The 21,965-nt window shown below is 36.1% G+C and overlaps 1 protein-coding gene across 10 annotated transcripts in view; it reads left to right on the plus strand.

The window, feature by feature from the left end:
* The window catches only part of BIRC6 (baculoviral IAP repeat containing 6), a 197,715-nt gene that overhangs the window by 99,567 nt on the left and 76,183 nt on the right, over window positions 1–21,965 (plus strand). For all 10 annotated transcript variants that reach the window (XR_010388504.1, XM_064509466.1, XM_026122956.2 and 7 more), the window contains 11 exons: window positions 2,949–3,124; window positions 3,738–3,834; window positions 4,011–4,205; window positions 6,123–6,323; window positions 6,956–7,235; window positions 9,745–10,001; window positions 11,243–11,351; window positions 11,876–12,097; window positions 14,834–15,614; window positions 16,628–16,771; window positions 18,638–18,767. Coding sequence is in view for 9 of the 10 variants with exons in the window: in XM_064509466.1 (XP_064365536.1) it covers window positions 2,949–3,124; window positions 3,738–3,834; window positions 4,011–4,205; window positions 6,123–6,323; window positions 6,956–7,235; window positions 9,745–10,001; window positions 11,243–11,351; window positions 11,876–12,097; window positions 14,834–15,614; window positions 16,628–16,771; window positions 18,638–18,767 (2,592 nt within the window). In the remaining variant the exon portion in view is untranslated. The remainder of the gene's footprint in view (window positions 1–2,948; window positions 3,125–3,737; window positions 3,835–4,010; window positions 4,206–6,122; window positions 6,324–6,955; window positions 7,236–9,744; window positions 10,002–11,242; window positions 11,352–11,875; window positions 12,098–14,833; window positions 15,615–16,627; window positions 16,772–18,637; window positions 18,768–21,965) is intronic.

Consider the following 21,965-nt stretch of genomic DNA (forward strand, 5'->3'; position numbering starts at 1 on the left):
TCTCTGAACTGCAGAATGGCTGAGGTTGGAAGGGACCTCTGGAGGTCACCCAGTCCAACCCCCGTGCATAAGGTAGGGTTGGCTGAAGCAGGTTGCTCAGGACTGTGTCCAGTCAAGTCTTGAATATCTACAAGGATGGAGACTCCAAAACCTCTGTGAGCAGACTGTTCCTGTATTTGATCTCCCTGTCAGTACAAAAAACCAAAAAACAAAAAAACCCTTTTGTCTTATGTTTAGAGGGAATTTCCTGTATTGCAATTTGTGCCTGATGCCTCCATGCCTGGATTAGAATTAGTCTTCACTTTGTACTATGGAAACTTCATATCAGTTGTTCTCCACATATTTTGATATTTTCCTTTCTATCACTGTTTCTGAAAAAGCCAGCTTATGGCTGTGGCCTTTGCACAGAGTACAGGGACTTTCCCATGCTGCCTGTTACCAGAAACCTCATTAACAGTGTGTTCTGGGAGCTCCAGTCACATAAGTACGTGGGCAAGATCCTCCTGCCGCAGAGAAGCAAGAAAGCTGATGACACTTTGAACAGCAGAGTTGTTATTTGTCAGGCATGTACCTAGTACCCTGAGAAAATACAGTTTATCTTTAGCAGACTGGCTTGTGAGCAGTGACAGTAGTATACTGCTTATTTGCAGAAATTAAACTCCTGGCTGAAATATCATGAATAGCAGGGCATGTGCGGAAGTGGGAAAGCATTCTGCGGGATGATAGGCAGAGAGACTGTGCTCCATTTCTGAGATAATAGTTGCCAAATTCTGCGCTCTTTGTAGTGATTCTCCTTGCAAAGGGAGATCTCTGGCCTTTTCTGTGTTATTCTCCTTTAGGCAGGTGTGAAACCGTTAACCAAAACTCTCACCCGAAAACAGTGCGCTTGTTGAATGCGGGCATGCGAAGGTTGAACCGGTGGTTCATTATGGAATAAGAGCAACTGAGGGAGAAAGTAGTAATCTCCGACAGCCGTATGGCAACAGCAGGCAGAGTTTGACCGGGCTGGGCTGTGCTGCCAGCACCTTCCGGAAGCCCCTTCCGGGCAGCCCGCAGCACCACCGCACTGCACCACACCGCCAGCGGCAGTTTCTCCTGGGAAACGGCTGGTTGATTCAATCTGTGCTGCCTCGGAGTGTAATTCAAATATCCTCCTCAACTTCAGTGTCCTTCTGAACCACCAGTTTCTGTCCAGGAGTTGTTTTGCCTTTTTGAAAAGGCAGTTTGGAAAGTTAGCGTTGTTTCAAAATGCTGTTGACAGAAATCAAGCTGCTGGGCCAGCTGATATCTTCAGTGGGCTGTTTCTGCTAAGGCCTTTTGATACAGGTTGTTGGAACTAGTTCGTATGTGTGTTTTGGAAAGGTATAACATGGCTACTTGTGGCTTTAGTTCCTTCGTGAAAAAGTGTATTAAGCTTTCCCCAGACAATTTCTCTGGACAAAACGTTCCTCCAGTACTGCTGCCAAGGTTATATTTGATCCAAAACATGCTCTAGCTGTTATCAGCATATAGTAGTAAACATGTAATGGCTAGCGCAGCGTGCTAGCTACCCAGGAAAGATCATCTGGAAGACGTCTGCAGATGTCTGCTGATACGTAGCAGGGCCGCTGTCAGAATTTAAGCCAATTGTGTTGAATTACTGCATCTGGTAAGCCAGTTGCTCAGGAACCGAGATGAGTAATTTGCTTGTCCCATGAAGTTAAAACATCTGTTGGATTGCCTTTCATGACTGTTTTGTCTTTTTATTTCATTAGTTTTAATTTCATTAAGCTTCATCTTTGACAGACTACAAAAATCACACAACTGTATTGCCATCCCACCTCTGCCTCAGAATCTTCAAAGCTTACCTGCCGTAGATGGCTTCAGCTGTATCATCCATTTCGTCTAGTTTTTCCAGACCCTGCAGAGATTGAGTCTTTAATAGACTTTTTTTTCTTTTTTTGTCTGTCTGCGCGTATCCAGTGCTTAGCAATACTTTCTTTCTTGACAACTTTAAGGTGGTTAAAGTACTACAGCTGTCAGTTCTCTTGCCAGAGTGTTTCTCTAACGCATGCTGCAAAGATCACTTAAACACATTATCCTTATTTTTAGTATAACTTCAGTTCTTCTAAACGGAAGGGGATTATTCCATTCCCGTCCCCCAGGCCCTCTTCCCCCAATCTGAAACCAGTTTTAAAAGCTCTTCCAGATCAATGTCATTTGCTCTATAAGACAGTCATGTTCACAGGACACCTCCCTCCTTAAGAAGACTGTTGCTTTCTGGAGGATGGCCCTCCTCTGTTGGGTGGTGGGAAGGGAGGGAGGAAGGAGAAGTACCAACTTCACTCTTTTAACACTGAAGCTATACCTGATATAGTAGAAGATGGTTGAGATATCCAGCATTTAGTCCAGCAGTTTTTCATCTTCAGCAATATGTAATCAAACTTTTATGCATTAATTTCCTGAGTGCTGATGTCCCATCAAAAAAAATCTGGTGCTGAAACACTGGGAATGAAAGTTTAAGGAGAGGGGTTTTCGATAGTAATGTATCTGTTAAATTGTTTTTTGGCTGCATGAGTGCACTTACATTATTCTCTGGGGAAAAAATCCTAAATACATTTTAGTTACCTTTGGCTAGGATTGTTTCTGATCCTTGTAACTCCAATTCTACTTGCTTTGCTAATTGCCTTCATTTGTAATACCTTATCTAAAATGGCATTTGAATTACCTGACTTCCTGGGTCATGTCTCCTATTTATACTGTAAAGAAGGTAACACATACTTGGGGATGTTAATAGTAATTTACCTGATCCTGAAAAATAGCCCATTTGTAGTTTGTAAAAATCCATGTGAACATTTAACTGAAATGAATTTTAAATAACCTTATTCTCTTGATGCATTGTGTTTTTTCCTTTAATGGTTTGTTAGGCCTTGGCTTCTGAACCTTGAACTCTTTCTGTTTTCACTAAGGTGCAAGTGGCTTACATCTCACTAAACATGAAAACTTTCATGGTGGCTTAGATGCAATATCAGTTGGAGATGGGTTGTTCACTATCCTGACAACACTTAGTAAAAAAGCAACAACGGTGCAAGTGATGCTTCAGCCAATTCTTACCTACATGGCTTGTGGGTACATGGGAAGACAGGTAAGTTCCCCTTAGTGCTTCAAGATGATTATAGTTTAGTTACTTGACACTGTAAGCCATAAAAAGAAAGAAAGAAAGAAAAAAAAAACCTCAGTAGACTAGACCGATGATATGTACAAAGAACTGCTAACATTTTTCCAGCCTCACCTTGCTTTGGTGCAGAAGTTAGAAAGCTAGTCTTCTGAGTCCCTTCAGTTGCCCATGGTGGAGGGAGGGAGAGCCTCCCTAAGGACATTCTGACATCCCCATCCAGATTCCTGGTTTAAGGTGTGAAGATGTGTTGAAACTTTTTCCTTCACTGGTTTTACTGTGTTCAGCTGGGGAGCACATTTATTGTATTCATATTAATGGCTATTTTAAATGTTCAAAATTCTTACTTCCCTTCAGCTACTTATCTGGTAGTTTCATCTTTTGCTTACCACAAAGATATCTCCTGTGTGGGAGTGAACCATATGGAGCATGTTATTGCTATTTTGTGATAGAGAAATAAACTGTGGTGGGGTGTCCTCCCTGGGATTTTGCCTACTAAAAGGAAGACTAAGAGCAGTTGTGCATATTTCTGTCATATTAATTCTGTAGGAAACTATGTATTTCTTAACCATTTTTCTTCTAGGGTTCTCTCGCCACTTGTCAGTTATCTGAGCCACTGCTCTGGTTCATTTTACGAGTGTTGGACACAAGTGAGGCACTGAAGGCTTTCCATGATATGGGTAAGAATGTCTCTTCCTTAGGCATATGTAGTAAAAAGTTTATAGTAGATTTTATGGCACTTAAAGATGAAATAGAGATATGTGTCTGGAGGATCAAATTTACCAAATATGACTTTGCTTGCTTAGGATCTGTCATACACTTCTGAACTGCAGGGGGTTTTTTTCCTTACACATAGGTGGTGTTCAGCTTATTTGTAACAACATGGTAACAAGCACAAGAGCTATTGTTAACACTGCAAGAAGTATGGTTTCAACTATTATGAAATTCCTTGATTCTGGTCCCACCAAAGCAACAGACAGCAGTTTGAAAGCCAGAGTGCTAGCTTCTGAGCCTGATAATGCAGAAGGGATTCACAATTTTGCACCTTTGGGTAAGTAACTCCAGTTTCTCTTGCATTAATATTCTGTGTTCGTATGAATATTTATCATCATCTTAACAATGTATTGTGATAGTGTAAAATATCATAATACAATTAAAGCTTCTGAACAGAGAGGGTACTGGTGAGTCAGGGAGATGTCAGAGAAGGAAATATTCTTTGCTCATGCCCTCCTCCACAGTTGATAAGGCCCGTTTTGGAGGACAGGAGAAGGGAAAGGAATGAGCTGCATCTGACATAGTCATCGCCTCAAGGTGAGCCCCCTCCTCCTCTGTTAGGTTATGAGAAACCCTGTTCCAGGCCACTGTGTGCCATAACCACACTGAGATTCGTTGATTTCACTTAAGACGCATCTGATTTGACGCAGCTTCTTGCAGAAGCATAGCAAAGCTGGATGACGCAGAATGAGCCTGAGCTAGGTCAAACAGCAGCAGAGGCTGAAACATAGGGCTAAATATCACTGATGCTCCTCTTATACCTGCACCTCATAGTTTGGGTGGTGTTCGCGTGAACATTTGTTAGAATTGCAGTGCTGTTATGCTATCAGTACAATGGGTGCCACTCACTAAATTGAGTGTTTGAAAAGGTAGGTATACTCTAACAACTTACTAAGGCTGTTTTTCATTACTAGTGTCTTAATGTTCAATATTGCTGCCCCCTAACCTAGCCTACCCCATGAATGTATTCATCCAGTGCTTCACTGTCAAGAGGGGAGAAAGAGAGGATTATGTTTAAAAAAAAAAAAAAAAAAAACCTTGCAAATATTATAGGACAGAAAAGAGAAGTCCATTCAGTCCTGTCATTCAAATTTAGAAGGATTAAATAAAATGATTTTTTTAAAAAATGAAGCTTATATTAGAGACTAAAAATATTCTACTGTTACTCACAAATTGTTTAAAAGGTGAATTTGAGAATCTTGCAGATGTTTGTATTTAATTACTTCAAATAGTAATTTTTAAGTAAATTTTAAAAATTACTAGGTGGTTTATTACATGCCTTATCTCCCTACCTGCTAGGCTCTGCAGTTCATGCTAAAACTGGATCCATCTTAGTATTTTACTTTCAGTCAGGAGTGTGCTTTTGAAATGAAATTTCTGATTGTCCTGACTTACTATACTTTGATTCCTAACATGTAGTGTTCTCTGAGAGACAAGCTGGATTCATTCGGGGTGAAACTTGATTAAAATGTGTACTCCAGGAATGCACCTGTTGCACTCCAGCTGCTTACAGGCATTCAGTCATGGGTACCAGGCTAGAGCTACTCTGAAGTAAAACGTCCTATATACATGTAATTTGAACAACGTGAGCCTGGTCTTGTTCCACCATGCTACTTGCTAAAGACATAGCCTAGATCTTCCTACTTGATTCTTAACTCATGTTAAGATTAGAAAAACAAATAGTTGTTTATGGTCATTGATGGATTTTTTTAGGAAATGCTTTCCATGATAAAGCTTTTTAATGAAAAATGTTTGCAGACTTGGGTGATAAAGGTATTAAAGTTACTGTTCTGGTATTTTAACTTTGCAGGCTTTCATTATGTAGAATTAACAGGGTTCAAGCCAAAGCGTAGTGTTAGACCTGGACCTTACTGGTTGGCCTGTTGGCTTTCTCAGTTTTTTTGTTTGTTTTTATAATTAACTCTTGATAGAAGGTTTACGATTTCAGTAGCGTATGTCCCTTAGCAAATTTTCAAGCATGTACATATGCATGTGGATATGTAAACTGCATATGTAAAATGCAGTTTTGCAAAGTGCAAAAGAAAAGTATCTTAATAATTATCAGTATTATATATAGAATGTTATCAATAAACCAAATGAGATAAAATGGAAAAAAGTGTTTTCCAAATTCGGGTTCTGAATTAATCTGGGTTTTAGTAGTAAGCGTTAATAGTTAGTGCTGCTGTTTTTGAAGGTTCAATCACCTCGAGCAGTCCTACTGCCCAGCCTGCTGAAGTACTATTACAGGCTACTCCTCCACACAGAAGAGCACGGTCTGCCGCGTGGTCTTACATATTCTTACCTGAGGAAGCTTGGTGTGACCTCACAATTCACCTTCCTGCAGCTGTGCTCCTGAAAGAGATCCACATCCAGCCTCATCTGGCATCTCTTGCAAGTGAGTGTTTTGCTAACAGTGATGCTGATTTGAAAATTTGAAGGCTAGGATTTAGAAATACTATAAAGAAGATAATCTGAGTAACTAGAACTGACACGTCGTTTGAAGAGTGCCATTGAAATAAGTTGAAAAGTTTGCTGATTCTGCTTTTCTTGAGAATTGAAGGCTCTGATTTTGCATGACTTCTTCCAGCTTACTACATGTTTTGTGGCATTAACATTAAATTTTGCAAGGAACTTCTCAGAACTCTAGTGAGAAAGTGATACCGATCAGGTGTCTTCTGACAGAATAGTTGTGTGTGGTGGCTGGAATAAGGCTTGAGAGAAACAAATTTGCTGCTGTCTTATTGTTGTAGCCCAACTAGGGAAAGATGTGACAGGCTAAAAAAAACTTTCCTTTGTTTGAAATCTTTGAAATAAACTATGCAAACCATGTATCAAAATGCATGTACATTTGATTATATGTCATCACACAGGTCAAGTACTCCAGCTGCAGTTCTGTAGTAGTGCTTGCATAAGGTAATTTTAATCATCTTGTTCTGCATCTTCAACAGGGAAAAATGTTTGATGTTTAATATTCAAACCAGTAGAATTTTCTAAATAGCATTAAACCTTTCTTTTCTTACTCTGTAGCTTGCCCTTCGTCAGTATCCGTTGAAATAAGCGCAGATGGTGTGAATATGTTACCTTTGTCAACTCCTGTTATCACAAGTGGTCTCACCTATATAAAAATCCAGCTTGTAAAAGCTGAAGTGGCCTCGGCTGTCTGTCTTCGTCTCCATCGTCCACGAGATGCTAGTACGTTAGGCCTCTCACAGATCAAACTGTTAGGCCTCACAGCCTTTGGAAACACCTCATCTGCCACAGTCAATAATCCATTCCTTCCCTCTGAGGATCAGGTCTCTAAAACAAGGTATGCTTGTAATATCAATTGCAACAGACTAGACAAACAGTTTGTTTTCATTCTTATTTTATGATGTTTTCTACTCTGAGTCAGATCCTTCAGTAGCAAACTGTATTCATGAGTAGCTGTTTTTCGTAATTGACTTCAACATTTGCAGTTTCTATTTTAAATGTTAAAGATTTGTTTGTGTTTTTACAAGTCATAACATAAGCAGTACTTCTCACTTTTCTTGGAGCATGCTTAATCTGTATATGGAAAAGGGGGTGTTGTCATCTGTATGAGAAAGAACACAAAGAACAGGAAAGCATTCAGAGTTGTATGCTGTGTTCTTAATGTGTAGACAGTTGTCAAATAAATTCAGCAGCAGCATATTTCTTATGTAACTCTGACTTCAGCAGAGATACGTATTGAAGCAGGAATAGAAATAGGACAATACAAAGCTTTGTGGAAGTCTTACCTAATATTTCAGTTTGCAAATATTTGAGAAATATGAACTGAATGTTGAGATCCTGGCATATCAGCAAGATTTCTTCAAATGCTTTTGTTGGGATAGGTGGCATCTTGAGTTCTTACTCAATTTTAAAGTAAAAGGAAATAAACCCTTAAGGATTGCTCTGAAATAAGTATGTATGTCTTTCAGACTTTGAATTAAATGATTTATCGGTAGAGGAGAATTTTTGAAGTTTCTTGGTTCCACTGAAATTTAGCTTAATAAATTGTAAAAATTCTTGACTTTAGAATATTCTTCCTTTGGACCTTAATTTTTATAAACTTGAAAGGAGAGCAGGGGAAAGTTTTAAAATATTTTTTTCCTTAGGTGAAAAAAATCTGAAAGAGGAAATTTAGACACCATGAGTACTGGCTGTTGTATATTTAATAACAGCTGTAGAGCTGAAATTGGCCCTTGATCTTGAATAGCAGTGAAGTAAATTTTATTAGCCAAATTATACTATTGCTCTTCTTTTACTTCCAGAAAAGTTAACTCGCAGTCTCACAAAAATAATCAGTGTCTAAAGGAAAAAATGAGTTTAGGTTCTTCCCATGTCTGGAAACTCTCTCTGTTTTCAGCTTAGTTTGATATGTATCTTAGTAGACTAATGGTAGTAATATGGTGTGTATATATATTAAATAAACTTTGATATAATTTCCTAGCTATTACAGAAAATTTTTCTCTTTTCTTAAATGATAAATTTGGAGTAAATTCTTCCTACAATAAAAATGTAAACTTCAGGTAAGATGCATATAAAGGTTTCCCATAGCACAGAAGAAAGGGAGATAAAGTTATTTGTGAAAATAACTTAACCGTTAGAAGATAACTTAATTGTTAGTTCAGAACTTGTCAGTGAAATGATGCTGTTTATTTCACATACAATTCCGTTTGCTATCTTGTTTGTGGTACTTGTTTAAACAGCACTGTAATGCTGGTTTTTTTATAAATCAATTCTAGTTATTATACTTCCAAATTGATTAAATTATAATAGGCTTACTTCTCAAGATTTGTCATTGAAAGGAATACCAGATAGTATTGTTAAAGAGTAAGAAAGACATGAGAGAAATGCAATGGTTAACATTTTTAATTTCTGTACTTTTTATGTGGTGGGTTTTTGGGGTTTTTTTTTGTTTGTTTGTTTGTTTTTAAATCAAGTAGGACTTCATGCTCATTAAGGTTCGCTGTAGTTTATAGTTGTATAAGACCCTAAAAGCATGTGCATCTGGCCCTGACATTGCAAACTGTAATTGTCCTTTTAGGGAAGCTATGCATTTGTATAATTTTAATGCCAACAAATACTGCAGGATTCTTAGCCTTAAATAAAGATTAGCTTCTGTTTGGATGCTGCTGTGCCTAAGTGAAGCAGTGTACTGTTTCACATTTACTATTTGGCCAGCTCCTTTTAATGTCTGAATGCACACCCATTGACACGTGAATTTTGGCACATACAAGAACTTCTGTGTGTACAAAAATACCCAAAATGAAAAGACATAAAAAAAAAAAAACCTGCCAGAGCCTTTGAGATGCATATAGATTGGTTCTGTTGAGAGAAGTACGTATCTGAATCAAGAAATGTGATCTTGTCAGAAGCATACCTTCTCGTTCACATTTCACAGTTCCTCTACCTGCTTGAGAAACTCTATACTACCAAGTAAAATTTGCAGGATCTTAAACTTTTCCCATTATATGTCCATGTAAGCTCTAATGTGTGCTTCAGAACTAGAGGAGAGTTTGTGGAGCCTTTACACTATATTAGTTGGTAACAAAAAAAAACAAAAACAAAACAAAACAAAAAAACTACCTCTACCCACAAACCCTGCCTTTCTTACAACCTTAAACAGCATTGCTACTGTATATTACAATGAAGTATTGAATTTAGTTATTTTAATTTTCTCAGGTGACATCTGATCATGTCACAGCAGTTTTCTGTTGTATTTGTTATAGTACCTAATGCAAGTAGTTATGTTATACATGAAAAATAAAATATTGAAGTGATGCACTAGCTCATTTTCATGTTTTGCTTTTCAGTATTGGGTGGTTAAGATTATTGCACCACTGCCTCACGCACATAAGTGATTTAGAAGGAATGATGGCTAGTGCTGCAGCACCCACTGCTAATCTGTTGCAGACATGTGCTGCTTTGCTCATGTCACCATATTGTGGTATGCATTCACCAAACATCGAGGCTGTGCTTGTAAAAATTGGGCTTCAGTCTACCAGAATAGGCCTAAAATTGATTGACATTCTTCTAAGAAACTGCTCAGCATCAGGGAGTGATCCTGCAGGTGAGTGCTATGTTTTTCTTTTCAGTTGTTGCTTAAAATTATTGCTTGTATAAAGGTACAAATATAGGAATGTTCCTATGTTATTTTTTTGTTCTGAATTTTGGTTGTCAGGACTTGCCATTGTGTTATGTTATGCTGTGCTTCTGAGTATCACAGAACTTTATAAATAATTCTACACTAATAAAACAGTGTAACCAATATCATTATTTATAGTTTTGATTTACTTGTAGGGTATATAATTAGGTGAATGTTTTGAAGTCATGAGGGTAGGACATGCAATGTATCTTAAAGTGCATCCATGTATGTATGCAGAAATGCTATTGTTTGACATTTCAACATAAAGAGTATGTACAAAGAGTCTTAAGGAAAACAGAGGCAGGAATCTTTGGGCTGTAATAGTCTGTAGGATAAAATAAATTCTGAATAGCACTAAGCCTTGAAAATATTTAAATGTGAAGGTACACAGTGAAGGCACTTGGACAACTTCAACTCTGACCTGTAGTGAAATTTTGCAGTAACTGGAGAGCTACTGGAATATTGTTAGTATTTATGATTTCATATCACTTCACTTTGCTGTTTTTGTCCCTGAACACATATTGTGTAGTGTGTGATTTTTTTTAAAGAAAGGGATCTGAATTCTATTTTTCCTATTCTGAAATTGCTGACAGTAGCACAAAACAATGGGTTCCATGACTTATTTTGCCATGAGTTAAAGTTTCAGTATAGCCTATTGTCTTTTGTTGAAATGCTGCTAGGGAAGAGAGTAGTTTTCTACAGGGCAGGAGATGAAGAAAGCAGTGAGGAGAACATGAATGGTAAATTATCTAAGGAAATTCTCATTCTCAGTCCCATTGATAGAAATAGTAGTCGAATAAGCTTTCAATTTGAAATAAATACTTGTTTCTGTGAGCTATGAGGTTTGACTGCTCTATAGAAGTTAGTCATGTCTTTTTTGAATTTGTTGAAGGAAATCTTGCTAGTTAAATCTCGAAGTCCTGTATCTGATGAATGTTGCAATGATTTTTTTCCTTCTGTAATAAGGCTGAACATTGCTTTGAACATACAAAATGGGCAGTTTTGAGGTGGTGGTGTGTGTAAGAATTACTTCCCTATGTTAGTGGCAAAACTCAATTCAGTGCTAATATTACAATTCCATAATTATATTCCATGAGTACTTTTTAAACTTCCATGTATAAGTACTTCTATTATTTTTCCCCTTCCTTTCTTTTAAATGCGGCAAGATCTGAATAGCCCTTTACTGTTCGGAAGATTAAATGGTCTCTCTTCTGACTCCACAATAGACATTCTTTATCAGCTTGGAACAACGCAGGATCCTGGGACAAAAGATAGGTAATGTTATTTGAACTGTTATGTGGAAGTATGTAGAAATGATATGCTAAACAGTGATTTAATCTTACTGCACAGAATCAGACTTTTTAAAATCTGGTTGATAAGAAATCTCCTGTAAGTACAGAAATCTAAGAAAGTTTTACAGCTTTTCCTCCTAGCTCTTTGCATTCTTTGCAGAGAATCCTGCCCTTTTTTTTGCTTTGTAAATAATATTAAGTTTTTAAAGTGTTCAACTGACTTTTCTCTTAACTACTCAGAACTGTTACCTTCTCCAGTTGCTTTCTCTGTAGAAAGAGAGCTCACATTTGACTGTTTAAGATGATATATGTTTTTAATTAATTTTTATTCCACTAGTGGTCTAAGTCTTGGGAAATAAGAGTTTAAGAGTTCAGTCTTAAACTTTGCTTCAAAAGAGAAGATAAATGTGTAAATCAGATTATTCAGAGACAGCAAGCTAATTTGTTTTTCAGTGTTTCTAGATCTGTTTGACCCTTTGTAATGTACTACATCATCTTGCCTTCCAGAATTCAAGCACTGCTAAAATGGGTCAGTGATTCCGCAAGAGTTGCAGCTATGAAAAAAAGTGGCCGGGTCAGCTATATTTGTCCAAACAGCTCAACAAGAGAGTATGGTCTTTTGATGCCATCTCCTTCCCATTTGCACTGTGTAGCAGCAATTTTGTGGCATAGTTATGAACTGCTTGTTGAATACGATTTACCAGCATTGCTGGACAGAGAACTCTTTGAGTAAGTAGAGCAAAAAAAAATATTTCATAACATACTTTTTATAACTAAATAATTTTGTTCATTATAATGATGCACTTTGGCTTGCACTCAGTGTGAAATATTAGTGGAAGTTATCTTCCCTGATGCTAATTTATTGAGTGAATACCTAAAGGTGTCTAAATAGCTAAAACCAAATATATTAATGTCTTATTTCTAATCACATAACTGCATATATATTAGTGTCTTATTTCTAATCACATAAGTGCAGTTCAGATACTCCAGACATAATTTTGTTTAAAACAGGACAAAAACCCAAACAAAAGAAAAATAATTCTGTGCATATAGTACATATGTGAAGGGCATACTGTTGTATGGTTTCGTTTGCTCTTATTTTTTTTTTTTTTAACAGCAAACTCTGGGCTGTTCTTGTCAAAAGTGAGTAATTGTGGTAATCTTCAGAGTGCCTAGAAATCATAACCTTCATTAGAATCCCATTGTATAAACATTATTACTCATAATATACAATATCCATAAAATTGATAGTTAAATGCTTTTTTCTCTCAGAGTATTTGTTTTTTGGAGTCACCGGTTTTGCTCAGGCCGTAGTCTGATTGATAAAACAAAGTAGAAAACATTGAGTGGAACTTGAACTTTCGATTAAAAAACAAACAAAATAAATACCCTAAACATCAATGTATACTTTTAGCAGTGACTCCAAACTGAAAATAAATGAGGTAATGGGAATGGTTTATGCTGCTTAACCATATACTCTGTTTTTGGGGAGGTTTTATTGTTTTTTGGCTTTTTTTAATAAAAAGTTTCTTCAGTGTTATAAAAATGTAGCCTATAGAAAGTCCTGTGTCTAGTAAAACATCTTTCATTTGTACCATTGAATACATTTCCAATTAGTGAAAGGAACTTGGTTTGATAGCATATAATTTTTCTGTAGCCATTAAGAAACTTTCATATATTTTTATCCCCTTTCACATTTGGTCACAAAATCAAACAGACGCTGGCAAATGTCCAAGTTATGATCTTTGGTACAAGCATGTGGAGCTCTTGTGTATGTGCAGATTTATGGTCTTCAGTTGTATGACTATAAAATGGATAGCAAAGTGTGTTTCACAGTAGAATCCCTGTCTCTTGCGGAGTATGTTATCTGTATCACAGGTTGGAGTTAAAAATTATTAATAAAAGTACTGTACCTAGTTTCATTATACATGGTGCAATATAGTCCTGTTCCTCTACCTCCTGCCAAAGAACACTATAATTTATATCAGCCAGCATCTGGAGCAAATCATAAAGTATATTTTTAATAAGTATGGAAGGATTGTTACCAGACATATGTAGGTAAATATTTCTTCTAATAACAAAAAAGTTCTCGTGTATTCTTCATTCACTGATATTCTAACTTTTGAAATATTTTCACTGATTCTAGCTAAGTCTTTTAATCTCTCCTTCATGTGATATTTCACTTTTCTCTTGGCTGTATTTTCTTACCATTCCTGTTTTCCATTTCAATATTTCTGTTTGGCCCATGGATACTAATTTATTCCCGAGTTATTTTTTAGTTATCTAGATGGAAAAGTATCTTTCTTTTCCCGGTGCATGAATTTAGTCAGGGAATTTTGGCAAAGCGTTTATGTGCATATACAAGTGGACAAGTGTTTAAGTGTGCCTTTATTATATGTAGATTTTATTCAAAAAAATACTTGTCACTTAAAAATTGGGAAGTTGTGACTAACCTCCCAAAGTCACGGGTTATTTGGTCACTGAAATGACTTGTCAATGTTTTATATAGGAGTGGTTTTTTTTATCACTAGACCAGTGATACATCCAAATCTTACCTAAAAATCTAACATTGAAATGGCACCAAGTGTGCGTTCACCTGTGTATGTAAATGTTAAAATTATGCAAGTGATGTATGGTGCCATGGTAGTTCAGAAAACTGTGCTTTTTTAAAAAATACCTCATCTACTCTCATCTAAGTTTGTATGATGATATAAAGATTCCACTCATCTAGAAATAGTGTTTCACAAATATGAGCTAAATAATAGGAGCAAAACTAGTTTTTGCATCACTGTGCCTTTAATTAGTATTCAAGCAGATAATATTTGGCTGGGCGCAAGTTGGAAGATAAGTGGGTTTTTAGTATCTCTGAGGAATAATTCTGTTGTTAATTCGTATCCTAAGTTCAAATGAGAAATTCAGTGAGGTTAGCCAGGGTAAAATATTCAACCAAGATTCTTGCTACTTTTGTCTTCTGTGTAAGATCTTTAGGTAGAACTCAAACAAAGCAAGTTTTAAAATGTTTTGGGAACATATTAAAGTACTTTCGGATCTTGCAAAGGATTAATGAAGAGAGCTTTGTGGAAATGTGTGTGCATTATCCTAGTAACTACAGATTGGAGAGTTGAAAGCATGAAGAGGCTGCAGTTGGTTCAAAAATGCATAAATTATGTGACAGCTTCAAAAGACTGGAGTCCTGTCTTTCACATGAAACATGCCAGAAGGGACAGATCATATCTATTTTAAATACAGTATGGTGAAAAAAATTCAAATGTAGGAATGAAGAATGCCTTTTGGGTAATGTCCTGCTGATAGTGTGATGTGGCTGTCAAACTTTGCTCAAGAGTATTTTACTACAGCTTCTGCAACAGTTAATTATAGATATGGAAATGAAGGATGTTTTATGAACTAAGAAAAGTAAAAATGAGTGGAAAACTATGTCTTGATATGATTTTCTGTCTTTCACAGATCACTGTTTAACTGGTCAATGTCTCTTCCTTGCAACATGGTTCTGAAGAAAGCTGTTGACAGTTTACTTTGCTCAATGTGCCACATCCACCCAAATTATTTTTCCTTACTCATGGGATGGATGGGTATCACTCCTCCTCCAATGCAGTGTCAACACAGACTGTCCATGACTGATGACAGCAAAAAGCAGGACCTTAGTTCATCCTTAACAGATGACTCTAAAAACGCACAAGCGCCTCTTGCACTAACAGAGTCTCACCTGGCTACTCTCGCTGCCTCATCTCAATCTCCTGAAGCTATCAAACAATTATTGGACTCAGGTTTGCCCTCTCTGCTTGTAAGAAGTCTTGCTAGTTTTTGCTTTAATCACACTTCTAGCTCTGACTGCACTGTGCAATCAATGGATATCACCCAGGAGAGACTCAGGAGACATCATGTTCCACAGCACTTTCATAAAATGCCTATCACGGCAGACCTGGTTGCTCCTGTTCTCAGGTTTTTGACAGAAGTTGGCAACAGCCACATCATGAAGGATTGGTTGGGTGGTTCTGAAGTCAATCCGTTGTGGACAGCACTTTTATTTCTGTTGTGCCATTCTGGTGCTACTTCTGGAGGACACAATGTCACACCACAACAGACCAGTGCAAGATCTAGCTTGCTTTCTTCAACTGTAACAACGGGGTTGACCACTCAACAGCGGACAGCTATTGAAAATGCAACAGTTGCTTTCTTCTTACAATGCATTTCTTGCCATCCTAATAACCAGAGACTTATGGCACAGGTAAGAGAAAAAAATGAAGGTTTCATTTCTTTCTAATAACTTACAGTCAAAATGTGTTTTGTTTCAAATTTGAAAGCTTTCTATTTCTCTTTAGCTTTTTTAAAAATTCTCTCTTACACTGTTGCTCGCTCTCATAAGTTCTGAATGACTGGAAAAGTTTTGTATTAAAAATGTTACTTGTTGGTCTGTCTTTCAGAAGTACAAAAATGTTTTGGCATGGCTGTTGGGTACTGTATGTGGGTTTGTATTCCTCTTGGTTGTATAAAGTTGTACTTCTGATCTTAAAGGACTCTTCTATATAGTATCTTGGGTTTTGGTCTGATTGCATAGGTTTAAACTATTCTGAAATGGAATTTGAAAATCAAGCTGCATGTGCATCTTTTATATTAGTAACTAACATAAAATTCCCGTTAGATTTGCTTGCGCAACCTTACCCTGCACGATTTGTGGCCGGGAAAATATTGGACTGTTGCAGAATATGGCTTTGCATTTAGCATTCTAGTGCAGATTCAGCTAATTTCTTCACAACCATTAACCTTGGAGACCTCGTTGAAAGAGAATATCATTAAAAAAGATTTCTCCTTTCAACATTAAGAATGACAATGCCATGAGAACAGGTAAAATTGGTTAAAAAAAATCAGTACAGTTCTCTGTTAGTGGCCTTTATAAATATTCCCCTGCAGAGTAGGAAATTTTTGCTTTAGGAATTTAGAAGCTATTTTTTCTAAATATTTTTTGTTGATTTATCTTCTTGATAGTCTACATGCTTACAGTTATTTTGATGCTGCAGACAATGTTTTGTGGGGAGGGGGGTTCAGAACTATTTTGCTGCTGATACTTTCTTCAGTCATGCTCGTTTCTGATCTTTACAATTAATGTATACTCTTTTTTAACTCCAGTTTGAATGATAACTGGAAGGTAGATCCTAGGCACTGCCTATTATGGCTGTGCAGAGATATTTTAGAGACCTAAATATAGCAATATTTTAAATATGATATCATTTTGCATTCCAGGTTCTCTGTGAATTGTTCCAGTCCTCTCCTCAGCGTGGGAACCTCCCAACCTCTGGAAATATTTCAGGATTTATTAGGAGGCTTTTTTTGCAGCTGATGCTAGAGGATGAGAAAATGACTTTGTTTCTTCAGTCCCCATGCCCAGTAAGGGTTTTTGATATCTATATGGTGAACATGGATTAGCTTTATTCTTAAAGCAATTCAGGGTATAGTCAACTTTGAGAACTCATGCAGTAGCTTTTCCTACTGTACACATTGAAGGATTTTGGAAAGGCATGCTTTGGTGAGGTTCACTTGTAACCCAACATTTTAGAAGAAAAATGAAGACAGTATTTTAAGACAAAGCAATCTTGTTGAAAATACACTGTGTTTCTGAAAGAATAGATAACTGAAATTTATCTGATGAGGAAGACTTTTTGATGGTGTCTTTAAGCATTAGCAGCAAGTAGGAATACAAGTTTTAGTCTTTCCGGCAGGTCTTTGTTATCGACTTCATTTAAGAACAGTCTTAGTTTTGATGCTTTTAAACTGGCAGAGATCCATCAGAGTTACCCAGAAGAATTCAAATAGAAGCCTGAACGACAAAGACTCTCAAACTACTTTGGAAAGCAGACGTGCTTTAATACTTTCATGCACTTCACTGGAACACAGAACTATAGGCAATGCCTGACATGCTATGTGCTCAACTGAAGGCTGCAATTAAAAAGAAATACAGGAAAGACAGAAGTACTAAAACGTCTGATATTCCCATACAAGGAAAAATTGTCTTTTACTTTGTTTTCTGCTGTTTCTACATCTCAGAAGTAAAATACTACATGAGATGTATGACAGGGAAACTGGATCAGATAGTATAAGATGAAAAAGGAGAAACAAATGCAGGTTTAGTGCAAACACATTTAAATGTTTTGCTTTAACCTGCTGAGATGAGATGTTAATAGGGCCTTTGGTTACATCAAGGTATTCATAATTTCTTATCCAGACACCAGAAGGATAACCCTTTTTTCATATAAGAGATTAGCATCAATTTTCTAATAATTTGTTTTACATAGAGCAGACTTCTGCAGAGATTTACTGGATATGCAAAAGCAGAAGAAATATCTTCAAAGGAACTTGTCAAGTTTCTCAGTTATTAAATCTAGCTATTCTTACTGAGTAGAAAAAGATTCCACATCTAACATCTGAAGAGAAAACTTAAAAACAATCTGGATGTGCACAGTGTTCTTCTATTATATACAAAAGGATAACCTTTCAAAGATTGGATCCTCATTTTTACCTCTAACAGCTTTTATCAAAAACATCTTTTATAAGCTGAATTCTGGTCATCATCACCTATTAAATAGGCTTGATTTTGATTGTGTTGCACAACAATGAATTCGTTTCATATCTGAATATTAGTAAGCAGCTCTGATAATGAATGATGGAGCCAACAGCTGTCTTATTGCAGAGAAGCCTATAGAAAGTTACCGTAAGCAAAGAACAGTTGAAAATTTCAAACAGAGCTAAAATATGTTAATTATAAATAATTGAAATGCTTTAGCTAAGTAGTGACGTTTTGTCCATCATGGTAACAAAAACTAGAATGCACTTTATTCTCAAGTCAGAGCACTAGAGAAATGACATCTTTCTCCAAGTATATTGTGATTTTTCTAATTTAATTTCAGAAGTTTTAATTTCTGAGATAATCATACATCTGGGACATTCAGTTTCTGTCTGGTAAACAGCTATGGAAAATGATTAGTTTTTTTTAAAAACAGAAATACACTATTATTGTTTCAGTGGCTAAGAATATTCCAAGATTTTGAAGCAAATTCTTTTGCTTTTTAAAAAAAATTAAACTTGTCCTAATTTAATGCTTTTTTACTGTCTTGTACTGGTATACCTCAAAAGTTGAATATTTTAAAGTTTTCTTGTTTAGCACAAAAAGTTAACTTTATTTTGCTGAAGTAAATTTATAAAAACTTAATGATTTAACTTATTTCAGGGCATTAAAATTCCTTTTTCTTTTTTCAGTTATACAAAGGCAGAATTAATGCTACCAGTCATGTGATTCAACATCCAATGTATGGAGCAGGACACAAATTTCGCACTCTTCATTTGCCTGTCTCAACAACTCTAGCAGAGGTTCTTGATCGCGTGTCAGGCAAGTTTGTAATAGTTCATGTTTTATTGTTAAAGATATAATTTCAATTAAAAAAAATAATGTATGCCTTATCTGTATGTATATTTGGAATGTTCCTAGTTGCCAAATACAAAGCAGAGGTTTAACTTGTAAGCCTTTGCATATCTCTTACATGTTCCATTTAGAATGTACTTTTATTGTTCAGAGATCTTTTTTACTTTCTGTAAATCTCATGTAAAACTTAAATTCAGGTAACTTGGTTACAGTGCTGGTGGGGAAGGTGTGATTTTGTTGGTTGGTTGCTTTTCAAGTATTTAACATGTTTTTAAATATTTAACATATTTTGAAATCTGTCATGGGATATTTGCAAGATATTTGTGTAGGATATTGCAAATGTCAGTCTTTAAAATGCCCTATCCTTTCACCCCGTCACTTAAACATTCCAAAACAAATAATGTCACTTAAATAGTCTGGGACTTAAAAGTTTATCCTCAGATTAAGATCACAGAAATGGTATTACTATGAGAAGGACATAAATGAAGTATCCATCTAATTTCTGTGGATATGCATTTGCGTGTTATATAAACATTTTGGTTTGGTTACTAAGTGGAGATTGAGAACCTTAATTTAATGTTAGAGTTGAAGTTTAAAATTAGAAACAACAAGCATGAATTTAGGCATGAATTTAATTTTTTAAAAAAGTTCAATATTTTTAGTTAATACTACTTGAGTGTATATATAGAGAGATGAAGCCCTCTGTAGGGCGCTCCATTGACCAAGCCGCCACAAGTTACGATAGAAATTTTGACACCTGCACAGTGGATGCTCACCCTGAACTTCAGTGGTTTGTTTAACACTTTAGCAAACAGAACCGTTTGTTAAAGATTAAGGTTAGTGGGGTTTTTTGTTTGTTTTTTTTTAACATGTAATTAAGATCACATTCCATCAAAAATAAGTTTTAACCATGTCTTATTAAAAAATTAGGCAATAACAGTTCCTCTTTACTCTTAAGGTGGTGGTCTCATTTTAGTAAAAGCAAATGAAAGTCAAAGTTCATCACAGCAATTACAATTTTGCCATATTGCAAATATGCACTGAACCATAGCTGCCTGTACTTTTGTCTAGGTATGTATGTTCTTAGGCAGATATATTAGTATGTGTAATTTTTCAGAACTCAGTGAGTTTGAAAGTACTTTAGGATCAACTTTAATTTCTGAAGCAGATCTTTGTGGAGTTCAGAGGAACTATTGCTTTTTTTATATGTATGTACTGCAGACCTTTAAATTATCAACAAATGCTGTGGTGACACTTTCAGCTTTTCTGCCTAGTGCTTTAAAAATAAAGGTATTGCCCTAATGTACTTAACAACAAGATGATGGAAGTACTACGATGACATTTCCAATGCTAGATGCTATTTGGCATTTCCAACACTGGACAGAACAAAATGTGCTTTAGGACTTTGGCTAAAAAAAAAATAGTGAAGCCTAGAAAAATGCATGAAACTTATTTACCTGAGAGGAATAATTTACAATTTTTGATAGAATTCTTTATTCACTTAGTGTCCAGACAAGGTCATGTGTGGAATGTGACAAAGGTCTTTAGACCCTTGTGCTATTTATGGTCAGAGTTACTGTAGTGAGTGGAATAGTGCACTATGTATGAGATAGGTATCAATTATTAAACAGTGACACAAACTACGCTGAATAGCTGCCTCGTTGGTGTATGGTGGTAGAGTTGATAGCCAGTGCTGATAGGGTCTGGGGAGGGGAAGGTACCAGTGTGATGTATTGTAATGCATATAATTGAAAGTGATCAAATGCTGACTTTGTAAAGCATCCCAGCATTGGACTTTGGTACTGAATTGTTATTCCTCAGCTTAAATTTCATTTTAAATTGGAAGAATTAATTCTAGAAAAAAAAAGATTATTTAACTTTTGGGGGGGGATTCTATTAGAAGTTTTGATTCTTGTATATTGTTTCATGAAGTCCGTGCTTTAGGAGAGTAGAGAAGACTTGAATATATGAGGAGTAAACTGTGTGTTTGGGGGGGTTGGAGGGTGGGAAGGGGAAAGGATGGGAAGGGAAGAAAGGATTCAAAACTTTTGGTGGCCCTCATGGATCACACAAGTTAATACTGCAGAGTGCCTTAACTCTCTTCTTTTTGTAATTTCCTTTTAAATTAATTTTCTTTTTGTAATTTCCTTTTAAATTAATTTTCTTTTTGTAATTTCCTTTTAAATTAATTTTCTTTTTGTAATTTCCTTTTAAATTAAATGTAAATAGGACAAAAAGAATATAAGTTAACATTTGGCTTCTCAGCTTTGAGCTACTTTTTCTGTAAAACTAGAGCACTTTAAAAGAGAAAATTTGCTTAGGTGACTAATCCATCCTGTCACATGCATAACTGATCTGCTTAACACGCAACATAGTTATGCACACTTACACAGTAAAGACTTGCTGTCTGAAAAACTTGTGCTGAAAAAATATTGACAATTACCTGAATAAGCTTCTAAAAAAGGGTGATCTGTTCTGTCATTTTCCTCTTGTGTTTTATTTTTTCTTCCATCTGTTGGGAATGTTAATTCTTTATTAAGGTCATTTTTCTTAATCTTTATTAATGTTTTTATTAAGGATTGAACTGCAGGTCGATATGCCTTTAAGCTATGTCAGATAGAGAAAAGTCTTGGTTTGCTAGAAATACACCAAGTTCTGTCAACTACAATTGGGATTTACTCAATTCACAGCCCTTAGGGACTGCGTTTCTATTCCTGGCAAATTTCTAGTATAAATGCAATAAACTTATTTTCTACACTGGGTTAACTTGTTCCAGTTTCAAGCAAAGACAAAATACTGCTATCAACAGCTTCCTGCCTAGCTGTACAGCCCTTCTGCACACTACTGACTGACTGCAAATGGTTGTGATTGGGAGAATTTCCAGTGCGCAATATGCTGTCTTAAAGCCTGTTTATCCCTTTGCTGAGTTTTTGAATAACCCTTCTCTCCAAGGCTGCGGAAAAATGATGCCTGACTGGAGCTGTAATTATACAGAAGTAGGAACCTTGGGATATACCGTTGCTGTTTTCATGTTATTTGGACTTGCTGCTATCCGAATTGGATGAAAACTGTTTTTTTATTTGGTTGGTTGTTTTTTTTTAAGGCTATTACCATAACTTTAAACTACTATCACCACTGCAATAACATGAACTTATGAAAATCCTA

Source organism: Dromaius novaehollandiae, chromosome 3, assembly GCF_036370855.1.
Source record: "Dromaius novaehollandiae isolate bDroNov1 chromosome 3, bDroNov1.hap1, whole genome shotgun sequence".
In the NCBI taxonomy this organism is placed as follows: Eukaryota; Metazoa; Chordata; class Aves; order Casuariiformes; family Dromaiidae; genus Dromaius; species Dromaius novaehollandiae.